Genomic DNA, 16143 nt, shown 5'->3' with positions numbered 1-16143 from the left:
ATATATATACATTTAATAACTTATCATTTTATAATAAGATAATGAAATATATATATATATATATATATAGATATAATAAAGTGCTTATATAACATAATTTAACTTGGAAAATAATTTAGCTTGGAAGATAAATTATAAAATTTAAATTTTATAAATAAAATTTTACAATTTAAATAATATAAATAATGTATTCTAAAAAACTTAGGAATAAAAAAAACTCTAAAATAATCTATACTTTAAAATATCTAAGTTTTGTTTGGATTGAAAAATTATCTCAACTCATCTTATTTTATTATTATAAATTTTTTAAATTTTTATATAAAATATAATAAATAATTTAATTTTTTTAAAATTTAAAATAATAATAATATTTAATTTAATTTTTAATTCTAATCTCAACGTATTTAATCTCGACTCATTATCTAAACGATGATATATTTATATTTAAATGGAAGAGCTCTATTTTGATCCACAACTAACCCACCCTGTTCGGTATAATTGCCCCAGATCTCACATGGTTTACCTAATTATAAAAATAAAAAATAATTATTAAAAAAAATATATATTTACATCAGCCAATAGTCTCTATGTATTGAGTGTTAGAAAAAAAAAAATGAGGTGTGCTACAGCTGATGCCCAGCATTGCTGTAAAAAAAACTTCCAAGCAACTTCAACTTTATCTGATGGTCTGATATCACTGCAAGTTAGCTCTCTCCTCTGAAAGCTCAGAGATTGGATAATGGGGTACAAAGCTCTAGACTGCATCACGAGGTCGGACATCGAAGCGCGGGGAATTGCACCGGACCTTGCAGAGGGAATCCATGGAAGACTCACCGAGATCGTCCGTAATTACGGACCTGCCACTGCTGAAACGTGGCGGGATATCTCGAAGCATATACTCAGCCCGGACCTCCCCTTCTCCTTCCACCAGATGATGTATTACGGCTGCTACATGAACTACGGCCCCAACCCGCCTGCTTGGGTACCCGATTCGTAAGCTCCTCCCTCCCCTTCGTAAATTCTTATTCTTTTAAGGCTCTGTTTGTTTCCACGGAAAATATTGTTGCGCAAAAAAATTCTTTCTGAAGGGAAACGAAATAAGTGGCATAATATGAAGGGGCGTGAGGGATTACTGGCGGAGAAATACTTTAGCTTATACAAAAATAATCTTATAAACTTCGTGACTTCGTATTATTTATTATAAAATAAATTTAATAGATCACATAAAATTACGTTAATTTATGAAATTATTTTTACTTAATCTTTATAATCCTCTTACTGAAAAGTGGGCCAAAAAGAACAACGAAGTACATAACTTTTTTTAGAAGTTGTTTTTTGTTGAACAAACGGAGCCTAAAGTACATAACTTTTTCAGGTTTCTTCTTCAATGTTGTGAATGGAGTCTAAATAGAAGGATAACTTGGTACTATTGTTAGCGTATTGGCTCAATCAACTGTTTCAAATTATACGAAGGGAAATATTTCAATGAAAAACCATTCTAAAATTTCATTTTTGGAGGCTGAATTATTAACATTCGTGTTTTTGTCATCTGGTGCAGCCAGCGCTCTTATCTAATCATGAAACACTTGAACTAATGTTTTGTCATTTGTGTAAACATACGTAAATCTGACTGCAAATTTTCAGCTAATTTTTCCCAATATATACAATATCGAACCATTGAACGATGTCAACACGCGTTAAAGCACTTATTTTTGGTCTGAAAAGGCAACTGTTTTAACACTGATTTGACCCAAAACGTAGCAATTTAATGTATTTTTTAATATTGTATTTTTTTCGAATCATGAATTTTGTAGGTGAGCTAGATTATTTTATTTCATTTTTCAGAGATCCATTTTGATTTACGAACTACTGTTTATGTACCGTGCTAGTTTTGCATGTGGATTTTAATATTGCATGTCGTGTTTTCCTTGCTTTAGACTTTAATGTGGGCCATTGCTTTAGACTTTAATGGTCTCAGCTTCCATGATTTCCTTGTAACAGTTTCTAGTTCTTAAAGCGGTGTTTTCCATGTATACTTCTAGTGTACATGGCTTATGCCTTTCTTTATATCAATAAAATTTCATATTACTCATAAAAATAAAAATAAAATATTGCATGTCGTCTATTCTGGCAATTTTGCGGATTGACAGAGTAGTTTGTAATTCATGGCTGAATCTCGTGGATTAGCAACACATTATATTGTATACTTTTCATATATCAAAATCTCGATTAATGCAACAATGTTAGAGTTCCGGCAATGTGTGTTTGTGTTAATCTAGGTTAGTGTGTGGGCATATTTTTTCATCCATATTTATGCACACATAATGTAATTGTGCATGCTTAGAAAATATATATATTCGTTATGGATATTTCCAAGTGAAAACAAATGTATGAATTGAGATAAATTACTGCTGGATACTGCATCACCAGGGAAAATGCAATCTTAACAAATATTGGTCAGCTGTTAGTGAGGCGGGGTAAAGAGTTTTTAGGTTCAAAATATAAGGACCCCATATCAAGCTTTTCTGATTTCCAGGAATTTTCAGTCTCAAACCCCGAGGTACTATTACTACAATATCAAGGATTTCTTTCTTTATTGCTCTCAAATTTTGGTTATTGAACCATTTAATACATTTGGCTTCCTGTCACTTGTTTGTTAGGTTTATTGGAAAACTGTGTTGGATGAAATGAGTGTATCTTTTTCTGTGCCGCCCCAATGTATCTTCCTTGAGAGTCCATTTGGGGAAAGCCATTCCTCATACCCTGGTGGTCAGTGGCTTCCCGGAGCATTAGTGAATCCAGCAAAGAATTGCTTGAGTTTAAATTCCAAGAGAAGTTTGGATGATGTAGTGGTAATTTGGCGTAATGAAGGGGATGATGATCTGCCTGTACGCAGGATGACCCTCCAGGAGTTTCGTGCAGAGGTTTGGTATGCTATTTTCTCCCAAATTGTCTTATTGAAGTCATTTATAGATTTTTTTTTTCTTGAATAACTAAAATTAACAGTACAGTAGGAAGGGATGGGGGATCCCAACAAATACCCTAAAACTAAAAGTTACAAAGCAAAATATAAAATAAAAAAAATGGGAAATGAAACAAAAGGGTTTTGGTACCATATTTCTTTGGCTTGTGGTCGAGGAAGAGGCTGCCTTGATGGTGGTTGAGTATGCTGGAGGAAAACCCAACAGTACCGAGATGTACACTGCAACTATCCGTATTGAGGTGGTCGATGAGGATTAACATTTAACAACCTAAAAGCTCCATTTTTTATCTTGTAATTAGGAAGTTCGTCATGTTATGTAGATAGATGTTCTTCAATATAAGATTGAGTACTTGGTTGAACAATACATTTCTAGGCTAGGGAATATATGACTGAAGTATGTTAGATTGTAAGTTGCTAGACTTTCATGGCCTAAGTCTGCCCTATCTTGAGGTAAACTTGCTGTCTTACTGTGGAAGGGTAGCATGTTCTACTGTAGTGAGGTTTTGACATTACTATTTTTCATTTTATTAACTTTCAGGCTTTCTATGTTTGAATATTTGTATCTCTAACATTCTGTTTTCATTGAAATATGTAGGTTAGTTGCCCATGCAATCAAAGCACTGGGCTTGGAGAAAGGGTCTGCAATCGCAATTGATATGCCAATGGATGTCAATTCTGTGTTTATCTACTTAGCTATTGTTCTGGCAGGCTATGTTGTTGTGTCCATAGCTGACAGTTTTGCTCCTCTTGAAATATCAACAAGGTTGAAAATATCAGAAGCAAAAGCTGTATTTACTCAGGTAATTACTTATGGAACTTCATGCTCCTATTCTTTATTGAAATGCATATTTTACTCGAATGAGCTCTGGCAGAATTCAGTAAGATGGCATATATAAGGTTTTTTCAGTTACCACTCCAGGGTAAAGAATGAGCCTCTTGTTGAGCCACTATTCTTTCTTTCTTTCTTTCTTTTTCTATCTGTAAGAGTTTATAGCTCCTATGCTTGTTGCTTATTCAACAGGTCATATTTCTTTTTATAACTTGGCCCTTTGGGTTCCATATGTTACTCATTTATCTTAATCCTTCAAACCATTTTCATTCTTTCAGGATCTGATTATTCGTGGTGACAAAAGTATACCATTGTACAGGTGAAGTTTTGATTACCACTGTTATATGGTGAAACTTGATATTTATTTTTTTTTCCTTCATAGTTCAATCTATCTCAGTGCATTTTCAGTCCTGCAGTCGAATTGTGGAGGCTCAGTCACCTATGGCAATTGTGATCCCGACCAGAGGTTCTAGCTTTAGCATGAAATTGCGTGATGATGACATTTCTTGGCATGATTTTCTTGGAAGAGTCAAACATTTAAAGTATGAACTGTATATTAATTCCTGATTATGCTATCTTTTTAATCTACTATGCAACATCAATGATCATTTTTGCTGCTCCATCCCCACCCCCAACCTTGTTTCAACTCTAATTATGAACTATATATGGCCCTATATTTAAGCTTAAGATCTCTTTTCTTGAAGTATTATACTATTCCATGACTTCCAGGTTGCAAAGAGCAAACTCGATGTATATCTTCATCATTCAAGTAACTAAGTGATGATACTTTAGCACTTGAACCACCACAATTCAGAATGTTTCTTTTTTGATAAGTTGAATGTTTACATAAATTGGGATTTCCTGCAGTTACCTTTTTCTCTTTTTGCTTGGGATAATTCTAGATGCCTAATTAAAGTACAATGCTCTTTGGTTAGATGTGGAATATTGATTTTCTTAATCCAATAGGCCAAGCTATTATGTTCCCTGCAATATTCTTTTTTTTTTTTTTTTATAAGTAAAAAGAAAATTTATTTATATTAACAAAGAAATAGGCGACGGCCAAGTACATAGGACATATACAAGAGACAACATGATGTTAAAATCTAGAAATAGATACAAGGAAATCATGGAAACTGAGCCCATCAAAGTCTATAGCAATCGCCCATATAAACAAAGTATGGAAAAAGAGACTTTGAAGTTCTTCTAGGAAGCATTCCTTATCTTCAAAGTTCCTACTGTTATTTTCCCGCCAAATGCACCACATTAAATCATGTGGGAACTATTTTCCAAATTGCCTCAATTTGTGCCACCTTCCCGAGCATAACACATGCAATTCAAACTCTTCCAGAGAATTTACCCTTATAGCACTAGCAACCTCACATCAAAGTTCTGATCTTTCCTTTCCCTCTAATGCACATCATTAAGCATATGAGAACCGTTTTCCAAAATTGTCGCAGTTTGTAGGATGCCATGAAGACTTCTCTAACTGGCAAGAAGATAAACCACCTTCTAAGGCATAATTCATACAATTCAAACTCTGCTGAAAAAAGCAACAAATATAGTCATTGCAACCTGACAATAAATTAGCAAATGATCCATTGTTTCTTCACTCTTTCTGCACATGCAACACCAATCATTAATGATTATAAGGCGCTTCCTTAGGTTGTTCATGGTTAGGATCTTCCTTAGGGAAGCTGCCCATACCAAGAGAGCTGCCTTAAGAACCTTACTCCAAATGTTCTTCTCAAGAAAGGATTGTCATCTTGGCTAGTGATATGATACCCCCATATTGATTTATTAGAGTAGGTGGTATATGGAATCTCACTTTGCTTGAGATGGTTAAGTTTTTGCTCTTTATAATAGTTCCAAATGGGGCTCTAATTATGTTATTGACTAGTTCTTTTAGAATATAGGCCAAAATGTGGCTTGGGCCTCCATTGGGGCGTTACAAGTGATGACCTCATATAAAATGAGTGTGCCGAGAATCTCCCTTTCCTAGAAAGAGTCCACCACATCTTTATTTGTTTTTAATCAGTAGATGAGTCCACAATATGTTATCAGCCCCTTCACTTCTAACTTGACAATCCCGAGCCTCCTTGAGGAAGTTGACACTCTACTGAATAGAAGCACCCAAAATTCCCATAAGCTCAGCCACCAAGGCACCCTGCTCACATGCAATTTTATAGATTATAGGAGAGGTGTCACTAAAAGCCCTATCTCAACACCGTGAAGGTGGCATGACCCTGTTTCGTCCTCACTTGGTAGTGTGCCTCCACTGAGACCCAGCTTACCTTTGTTTGGGCCGTCATTTGCAAAGGACCCTGTAACAAAGATATTCCTAAGAGCATCTGCAAATTTTGTTCATCACTTCCACTCCTTTCAGGATGATAATGAAACCATGTCTCCTTCCACAACCATATAATGCCATGACCATGTAACAACCATTGGAGTTTGAGCACCATTGTGTGAGATATGCTCAATTCCCTTCAGGGAACATTTGAAGAAATCTTTACTGCCCATTGACATTGCACATACTTCTACCGTATTCACCTGCCAGCCCACTGTAACCCTACCCACTGTTACATCCTTCATCACCTCCCTACATCTTTCAACAATATGGAACACACTAGGACCTAGAATACCTTTGTATCTACCTATAGTTTCCTCATTGAATACATCTTACCCACCAATAAAATTGGGCTAGTGAATAGAAGAGAAAAAGGAATAGGGAGAGAGAGCTATTTCCGATGAGAAGTGCTGGAAATAGGCGTTAGGCACCCCATACCAAGAGCACACGGAGAGTGATCTACTCAAGAGGACTCCATGTAATGTTCTCACCTAGGATAACAGAAAAGGCTATCAAAGTGATGATGATTTCTGTATATTCGAAGAGACGTAAAATTTTTGAGTTTTTTTACCTACTACAGCTGGAACATTGTGATACCCCTATATGATGTGTAAAGGTAGGTTGTGTAGGGGATCCTACATTGCTTGGGAATGAGAAGTTCTTGCTCTTTATAAGATTCCAATGGGGCTCCAATTGTATTATTGACTAGTCCTTTTGGAGTATAAGCCATGTGGTTTGGGCCTTCCATTGGAGCATTATAAATGGCATCAGAGCTTATCCCAACTAAAAATGTGGGACTTGAGCTGTGCCACCTACAATGGATTGGCTCAACGAGGATGTCGAGAATTTAAGGGGGGGAGATTGTGATACCCCATATGATGTATAAGGGTAGATGGTGTATGTGATCCCACATTGCTTGGGAAGGAGAAGTTCTTGCTTTTTATAAGGTTTCAATGTGGCTCTAATTGTATGATTGACTAGTCCTTTTGAAGTATAGGCCATGTGGTTTGGGTCTTCATTGGGGCGTTACAAACATGATGGGTAATTCATCCTGTAATTTTACATAATGAAAGCGATCTTGAGCAGTTTCCCTTTCAAGGAGCTTTCTCGAACACAAACTCTAGTTATACAAATTTTAAGATGTTCTAGGTTTGAAGTTGATATGTAGCAGAGTCTGTAGCAACATTTTCTTATTCCCTTCGCCATTAACCGTTTAGATAACAAGGTAAATTTTTGTCAGCATTATTGCGTCAAAGCTGTTACACATAATATTTGTTAACTTTTTAGTCCAGAAACAGTGTAATGTATATATCCAAAGTTGCTTGATTAGTAATCTCACATTTGTCTGATTTAATGTTTGTAGATTCAAAATTCAGTGAAACTCTGATGCCATTGCTTTTTTTTTCACGATTCATATCAAATGTGCAGGGAACATGAATTTGCTGCCATAGAACAACCAGTAGAAGCATTTACGAACATTCTTTTTTCATCTGGAACTACAGGTAACCAAAAGTTAAACTCTAATCCCCACAAAGTTTTATTTGTCCTTACCTTTCATTTTCAAAATGGCAAAGTGGACTATTCTCGAAGAACCAATGGTTAAGTTTTGACAATTCGAATTGTTAAATTTGAGTGCTGATCTCCATCCTGCTTAATATAAAAGTAATAGTTAGTACAATAACATTTAATGATTTTGTTCTTTTCACCACTTGAAGTGGTAGTTACAACCATGAAGTAACAATAAATCCTAGCAATAGATGTATGGTGTAATACCCCAGATTTTGTATAGGAATGTGGTTAATGAGATTCCACATTGCTTGGAAATGAGAGGTTCATGCCCTTTATAATGATTTCAAGGGGCTTCAATTATAGTCTTGACTAGGCCTTTTAGAGTATAGGTTGAGATGTGGCTTAGACCTTCATTCAGTTGTTACAAAATGGTATTAGAGCCAGGTTAACCAAAAGTGTGCAACTTTAGTTGTGTCACCTATGTGATGGAATGGTCTGACGTTGAGACTTGGGATTGGGGTGGGGGGGGATTGTAATACCCTGGATTGTTTATAACAACGTGGTGAATGGGATCCCACATTGCTTGGGAGGGAGAAGTTCAAGCCCTTTATGATAGATTCCAAGTGGCTCGATTATGACCTTAACTAGTCTTTATGGAGTATAGGCTCAAATGTGACTTAGATTTTCTTTAGGTTGTTAACTATAAGAACCAAACTTCTCAAGGCATTCCATATGGTGAAAGTATCTGGATAATTTGGAATCTTGTGTGGCATGAAACCCTAAGAAATGCAAGTGAAATAGTGGCAGATTTACCCCAAAAAAGTTAAATGACTTTTGAAAAACTTTCTTGGTGGCTGATAATTGAGCCATTTGTCAGGCAAGGTGTCATTCGCATCCCAGCGACTGTGTAGCATGATTTCCTTATAATGGAGTATCTTAGACATATAGTAGTGATATCTCTGTCGTATTCAGGGTATCTTGGTTGCAGGTGATTCTGATCAACTAATTTTTTTATTATGATGTGGAATGTCACCAAGGTAGGCCCCTTAGGACCCACTCCTCTGAAGTAGACCCTAGAGCAAGACGCTATCCTTAAGAACCGTATACCAGATCATTCAAGGAAACTCCTAGTGGGTAATCAAACCCAGAATCTCCCATTCTTCAGTTTATCCCATGCCCAGCCTTGACCACTAGACTGCGCCCTTATGGATCAAGTTGGACACGCATCGGAACGGAATGGGGAAATAAATGGAACAGATTTGAGAAAAAAATGGAAGGGAGTTTGGTAAAAGCAACTTCTATAATGTTTTCTTCTGAAATTGTCACAATTATCATTTGAATTTATGGCAATTGCCATCGGTTGCTCTAATCTGATGGAGATAGAAGTTTTTACTGATGCAAGCCTGTCTTTTTCCGTCTCTAGTCGCTTTTTGCAATTCTATTGCTGGTTCGTGTTGCTCACTTTGTTTGACGCATAACTCATTACATGCCTTTTGCCTTAATGAAGGTCCCCAATAGAATTGAAGACTGCCAAGAGTCCTGATTGTTCCAAGGGGGACCTAAAATCATTAAAAAAAAATCATAAAAGCAAAAACAAAAACAAAAACAAAAGCAAAACAAAGACAAAGACAAAACAAAGCAAAACAAAAAAAGAGGTAGTACAAAGGGATAATCCTATTGATACCGATAAAAAAACTAGTATGCATGGGACTTTGCTTCCAGTCCAAAGAATTATCTGGTAATTAAGCTTTTACAATTTAGATTTTCTCTCAGACCTCTCCCTTGAATATTCTCTTTGCCAAGTAATGAATTTAGAATGGAAGCAAAGTTTGATGTCAACCACAGAAACCTGTAATTAGTGCTTTGTTTTTTTGAAGGTTAGATGAAGCGGTGTCTGTTTTCCTGGGGAGTAATTAGGCAATACGGTGCCAATAAAGCACAATATGTGAAAATCATTGATTAAATTCCATACACTGAAATACTTGACTCTGCATATTTCCTGGTGTAGGAGAGCCAAAAGCAATTCCTTGGACCCATGCAACTCCTTTTAAAGCTGCTGCAGATGCATGGTGCCACATGGATATCCAAAACGGTGATATCATTGCCTGGCCCACGAATCTTGGCTGGATGATGGGTCCTTGGCTGGTATATGCTTCATTGTTAAATGGGGCTTCCATGGCTTTGTATAATGGATCTCCCCTTGGTTCTGGATTTGCCAAATTTGTTCAGGTGAAAATTTTGAGTTCTGTGCACTAAAATGGTCTCAGTCAAAGCTATAATTGGCAGCCATGGAATCATTATAAAGCCGTCCCCAAATTTGGGACTTTGCACGCATATGAGTCCATCAACTTTTTCATTATTCACGCACCAATTTGGGGTTTTACACGAGGGAAGGAGAGGGGGTTTCAGTTTGTCCAGAAGGACATTCCCTTTCACTTGTGCCTTTATTCAGGCATGTTTAGGTAACACGGTTCATTCAAAAGTCGAAGATATTTTTCAGCCAAAGATCATCTCATTCCCAAACATACAAACATAAAAGTTGTCTTACTCAATTTTCAAAAAACCAAAAACTCAAAAAACTAATGTCTAATTAGTATTTTAAACAAAAATTATAAAAATAAAGCAGCAGCCACCCTGTGATGGCACTACTGCTGTGATCATTTTCTTTTCCTGCTTTATTAGTTTTTTGAAAATTATTTATCATGATAAACATAAAAAAAATTTTTCCTATTCATCAAACCTATCAAAGCTTCATCTCAAAAAGATTTTACAACTATTTACAAACATTTCTATACTATTCATGATCTTATCTTACATCCAAATATTCCCAAATCTTTAATGTTAATTTCTTCTTTCCATTGATGATGTGCTTGTAAATCTCCATGTGTAATAGTCGCTCTTATACCCTTAAATAACTTTTTTGGGCAAATATAATCTTATCTTACATCCAAACATGCCCAAATCTTTAATGTTAATTTCTTCTTTCCATTGTGATGATGTACTTGTAAATCTCCTGGTGTGATAGTCACTCTTACACCCTTAAGTAACTTTTTTGGGCAAATGTTTAAGTAGATATTTCTCTGTTTATAACCATAAATGCCAAAAAGCTTGGGTTTGGTAAGTAAGTTCACCCAAAAAGGAATGCCAAACATCCAAGTGAGTAGTTATTGACAACCCCTCACTACATTGAAACACAAATTGAGTTAAAGAAAGATTCAATAGCAAGAGCGCTCTATAATGGGAAAGCTCTTACTCCATGACTTGATTTTTGACAAGCATAGTGAGCATAGAAGGGGCTTTATTTAGTGGGGGATAGCAAGATGCCCCAAGATAAGGGGCATAAGAGAGATAACTTTATGACTCCTCAATATTGACAATTTATATATCTTAATTTGTCCCACTTTTGTACATTAATACTGATTTTATTTAGCAAAAAGTAAACATAAAAAAATTCATGATTACTTTGAAGTGATGTTGACAGCATTTATCATTGCATGTTTTCATATTCAGAACATTTTTTGCTACACATTTTGTTAGTTCATTTTTCTATGTTGTCTAAATGAATATACTTTCTATCTGTCCAGGATGCTAAAGTTACTATGCTTGGAGTGATCCCAAGTATTGTTCGGGCATGGAAGAATAGAAACTGTATGGCTGGTTTTGATTGGTCTGCCATCCGGTAGGTTTAAGTCACAGTTGTTACCCTTCATCTTTTTGAAGTACCATTTGTGTTTGAGTTTGACTTGTGTATTTTACATTTTAAATTGTGGTAGTTGCTTTGGCTCCACTGGTGAGGCATCTAATGTTGATGAATACCTATGGCTGATGGGGAGAGCTCACTATAAGCCTATCATTGAATATTGTGGTGGCACGGAGATTGGAGGTGGATTTATTACTGGCTCATTATTGCAGGCTCAATCATTGGCTGCTTTCAGCACACCAGCTATGGGCTGCTGTTTGTTTATCCTTGGCAACGATGGTCATCCCATTGTAAGTAACAAGTAGCCTTTTTTTAGGGGAATAAAGGTTAATTAGACTATAGTATCTGAAGTATCTCTTTAATAACTTATGCATTCGCAAGCTAATGTTATATTTGCAAATTGCTTGGGATTGACTTCTACTTTTCAAATCACCTCACATTGAATGTTCCTTCAAATTTCATTGGTAATTGACATAAATAATTTTATGAGAATTTATCCTTCTTTTTTTTCATACATTTATTCGAGGTACTCGATATGATCTTGTCATCTTCTATTTTAGCCGCAGAATCAACCGGGGATTGGTGAATTGGCACTTGGTCCCCACATGTTTGGGGCTTCTAATTTACTGCTGAATGCCAATCACTATGATGTCTACTTTAAGGGAATGCCTTCCTGGAAGGGAAGGGTAAGTAAATTCTTCTCCATCTTCAGGATAATTTGGTGTATAAGCTTCTTGAATTTTGCAGTTGAGTTTCCTTGTGCAGGTTCTTCGGAGGCATGGGGATGTGTTTGAGCGGACTTCTACTGGATATTACCAGGCACATGGTCGTGCAGATGATACAATGAATCTCGGAGGTATAAAGGTATGCATTGTTCCTTGTGGAATATGATTCACTTCCCAATGCAACTTCGTTGTGAAATCTAATGACATATTTGGACACTTGGAAAACGACACTAGTTTGATTAACTCAAGAAGTATGCAGGAGTAAATCTTTCCAATTAGAAAAAATTGTGGAAGTAACGGTTTTCTTCATGATTTTGTCCTCGAGATTTTTATTAGATTTCTATTTACTGTAAAGAAAAGTTCTGTTGATATAATGGTCCTGTGTTGTGTGATACCATGTCCCAGGTTAGAGTTTTCATTCATATTAGTTAAGAATCATATATCATATAGTAAGGGAGCGAGTTGCAGCTGATGCTTGCAGTAGGTTTTTTTCCAAAGCTGTACTGTTGATACATATTACTTGTTCCATATAACAAGGACTCACTATGCGCAAGGATTCCCTTTTTGAAGTTTTGGATAATCCAATGGTGTACTGATATCCCTATTCTATGATCTGAGTATTAGTATTTTGAATAATCTAACTGTCAAACGATTTGTTTGTGGTGCTTGGTTTTAAGCCTTTTTTTTTAGACTGGTGTTTTCTTGTTCTTGTTCTTGTTCTTGTGTTTTTTTTGGTCCGTTCACATCTTTTTTTCTTGATTCTTTTTCCCTTCTTCTTCTCATATCTTCAACAAATAATGGGTTGCTTGTAAAAATGGTCAAATTCAAGCCGATAATTTACTTGATCCATGTGATGGGGATGCATTACATGGGTCCGAGTTTAATCCGGTGAAATACATGTTGTGTTTGCACTGTCTCAGGGATTCCTCGACATTAAAACAGTATATGCAGTCTTCCCTTACCAATTCCCTTCTTTTGGGCAGGTGAGTTCTGTTGAAATTGAACGCATCTGTAATGCGGTAGATAACAATGTGCTCGAGACAGCTGCCATTGGTGTGCCACCGCCAGGAGGAGGACCTGAACAGTTGGTAATTGCGGTTGTATTCAAGGATTCAGATAACATGGAAGCTGACTTAAATCAGTTGAAGATACTTTTCAATTCAGCAGTGCAGAAAAATCTAAATCCTTTATTCAGGGTATTAATGTTTGCTCCACATACAGTTGCTTTTCAGATAAAACTTTTGGACGGACATTCTAATCGGTATTCTGAATTGTGTAGGTTTCTCGGGTCGTGCCTCTCTCAGCTCTTCCAAGGACAGCAACAAATAAGGTAATGAGAAGGGTTTTGCGTCAGCAGCTCACTCAACTTGATGAGAATTCTAGGTTATGATGGATGTATGTTATTCTTGATGAAAGCTTGCTTTGACCTGCTATCTCTGTTCATATCTGAAATGATTATCCACGACGATTTGTCTCAGAAAATATCATAAAATAAAATAAGAACTTATATGGTGGCGATTCAATTTCCTTTTTTCTTGTTTTTGGTGGATAAAGATCAGCTGATCTACTCTGAATGCTATCTGGGATAGAAACTTTCAACATATACAGGGATCTGATTTTGCTGCACAGAGAAACGTGTAAATGTATTATTTCAAAGTAAATAAATTCAGCACATGAAAACATTGCCCACAATCAGCAAAACCCATTTTTAGTCATGTGAATGAGTCTGTGCTTGGATCGCTAGGGTCATGGATACAGTTTGTTGGGACAAATGGAAGTTTTATGATTTGTTTATTTTTGTAGATGAGTTAAAATTAAAATTAAAAGTTGAATAAAATATTTTTAAAATATTGTTTTTATTAGGATTTGAAAAAGTTAAATTATTTATTTTATTTTGTGTGAAAATTTGAAAAAAATTGTAATAATTAGATGAGAGGAATTAATAGACGTGAAAACAAACGAGACCCTAATCCCGCTGGTAGTAAAAGATCAACTTCATGCTGGTTCTTGCAAGCAACCCAGAAAGACAACCTCCACCAGGCTTAACCCACATTTTAGCCTTCTACACCAGAGGAATGACTTGAGGAAAATAATAAAAAGAGAGAGAATTTCTCGATCTTGCATAGAATTTCTATTTCTTGATAAGATATTCCAAATTAATCAAGTCTCTTAACTTTTTTTTTTCCCTTGATATATTTCGGAAACTAATAATCCAAAGGCAAAAATGTCATCATCCTCGCCACTTTAATGCCTAATATGAGACTGATAACTACATCTCTACCACAATCACTAAAGTGGAGTAATGAGAAAGATTCAAATTTGAAGTCACAGGTATCAATCTGAATGTGTCAAGTTGAAAAAAATGGTTTTGACAGTGCAGAATGTGGTCAAATCGGTAATTGTGCTAGTGTAATGTAATCTCTAGAACGAGATACTTCTTAAGAATTTTTTTTTTTTTTTTTTCTCATCTCGAGAAACCTCTTTAAGGCAGGACCCTTCGGACCAATCTCGATCTCGTGCACTGCATTGTTAAAAGTTTCCTTATATGGAACTAGTTAAATCGTTGGCTTTTCATCAGGAAGTGTGATCCCAAATAATTGTTTGCACTCATGAGTAGTTAAATATTAGACTTTGAAGGGAGTGATATTCCAAAACCAAGACCTTCACCACTTGGGCCAACCCCTTAGGGTTACTTCTTAAGAATCTACTGATATCATAACATTTTTTTAATGACAGCAGGCAAGATAATTTCTAACAAAATCCCCTGAAGTGTACTACACAGAAAATCCAACATAATGGACGTTCCTTCACACTAAGATAGCAATTTCTAATCCACATTGATGAATTCAGATTCAAAATCAATACACTTCAAGCGAAATTCCCAGTTCACAGTGCACAATCTAATGAATTCCACAGGAAACTTTGATTTCCCAAGTACATATCATTAAACATTCAACACCCTGCTTTACCATATAGCACGCTTCATACCATAAGTTACCCTTTACATGCATTTGAGGCCATACATAATCATATCATAGCAATTCAACGTTTTCTGCAACTGCAAGCAAACTTGGTAACCAAATGAAACCCACAACCACCAGAAAGTTGATAGCCATAAAATCATATCATAGATACAGTGAGACAAGCAGCAAAAAAAGGCTCTAACAGCAGGATAATTACAGGGGGAAAGCTTGTAGTGGCAAAAAGGTTGCAACTGTGCATAATTACAACAAAAAGAAGCTGAATTTGGAACACCAAAATCTATAACCAGGATAGACATACGAATCATCAAACACAAGCCAAAGTTTCAGTGTATTGAAACGCTTCAAGCTATCCAAATTGGGATTGCAATGTAGTCACGGTCTCATTGCGATGATGGGGAGTTAAGTCGCAAAGCTACTTGAAACTCTTGTCTTCAAGATTATAAGATATGATCTTGCCAGGTAAGTGCAACAGCAGTATCGACGAATCCTTCCTCCTAACAACACAAACTCCATATAAGCGTAGTAAGTGTACTCACTTTTGATGATGAAGTCCCGAACTAATAGTGTCTCAGGAAAATCAACGAGTGCACCAAGATCAACCTCGTACTTGACGAACCACCTAGTGTAGTCTCTCTCCATTTCAAAGATATTGAATTGGGTCATCCCAGAACCATAGGCCTCAACCAGGTGCAAATGGCCGCCGGACGCTCCAAAATATCCAGGCCTCCTATCGGCGCACCCTTCCGAAACCGGAGCACTCGGCATTACTCCGAGGATCTCCTCTTCAATATCAAAACACAATCCAGCTCCCGAGGGACTAAGCCAATGAATCCCCCCGTTCCAGAACACACTGTTGTCGAACACCATGTTGGACTGCGCGACGAACGGCGAGATGCGAGGGCTCCGAGCATTGTTTTCAGAGATGAGATGAGATGAGATGAGATGAGTTGAGTTGAGATTAAAATTAAAAAGTTGAATAAAATATTGTTAGAATATATTTTTTAATATTATTGTTGTTTTGGGATTTGAAAAAGTTGAATTGTTTATTTTATTTTGTGTGGGGATT

General features: G+C 36.2%; 1 protein-coding gene across 2 annotated transcripts; it reads left to right on the top strand.

Moving 5' to 3' along the window:
- Positions 1-613: 613 nt before the first annotated feature.
- LOC108979949 (probable acyl-activating enzyme 17, peroxisomal) lies at positions 614-13616 on the top strand. 2 transcript variants are annotated; one of them, XM_035690572.1, is made up of 14 exons: positions 614-993; positions 2431-2560; positions 2661-2929; positions 3579-3783; positions 4091-4131; positions 4229-4354; positions 7588-7661; positions 9677-9897; positions 11253-11347; positions 11442-11658; positions 11935-12054; positions 12134-12232; positions 13077-13289; positions 13373-13616. In XM_035690572.1, exons 1-14 carry the CDS (start codon positions 740-742, stop codon positions 13481-13483), a joined length of 2175 nt encoding a protein of 724 aa, XP_035546465.1. In that variant the 5' UTR covers positions 614-739; the 3' UTR covers positions 13484-13616. The 2 variants fall into 2 exon arrangements, with proteins under 2 accessions (XP_035546465.1, XP_018806296.1); XM_018950751.2 differs by having other exon boundaries at positions 11929-12054.
- Positions 13617-16143: the final 2527 nt, after the last annotated feature.

Source organism: Juglans regia, chromosome 6 (assembly GCF_001411555.2).
Source record: "Juglans regia cultivar Chandler chromosome 6, Walnut 2.0, whole genome shotgun sequence".
In the NCBI taxonomy this organism is placed as follows: domain Eukaryota; kingdom Viridiplantae; phylum Streptophyta; class Magnoliopsida; order Fagales; family Juglandaceae; genus Juglans; species Juglans regia.
This window is presented reverse-complemented; position numbering and strand designations above follow the sequence as displayed.

Coding starts and splice junctions, on each gene's coding strand:
- LOC108979949 (XM_018950751.2), top strand. CDS start 740: ATGGGGTACAAAGCTCTAGACTGCATCACGAGGTCGGACATCGAAGCG. Junction 4,355..7,587: donor GGAAGAGTCAAACATTTAAA/GTATGAACTGTA, acceptor TCAAATGTGCAG/GGAACATGAATTTGCTGCCA. Junction 9,898..11,252: donor GATTTGCCAAATTTGTTCAG/GTGAAAATTTTG, acceptor CTATCTGTCCAG/GATGCTAAAGTTACTATGCT.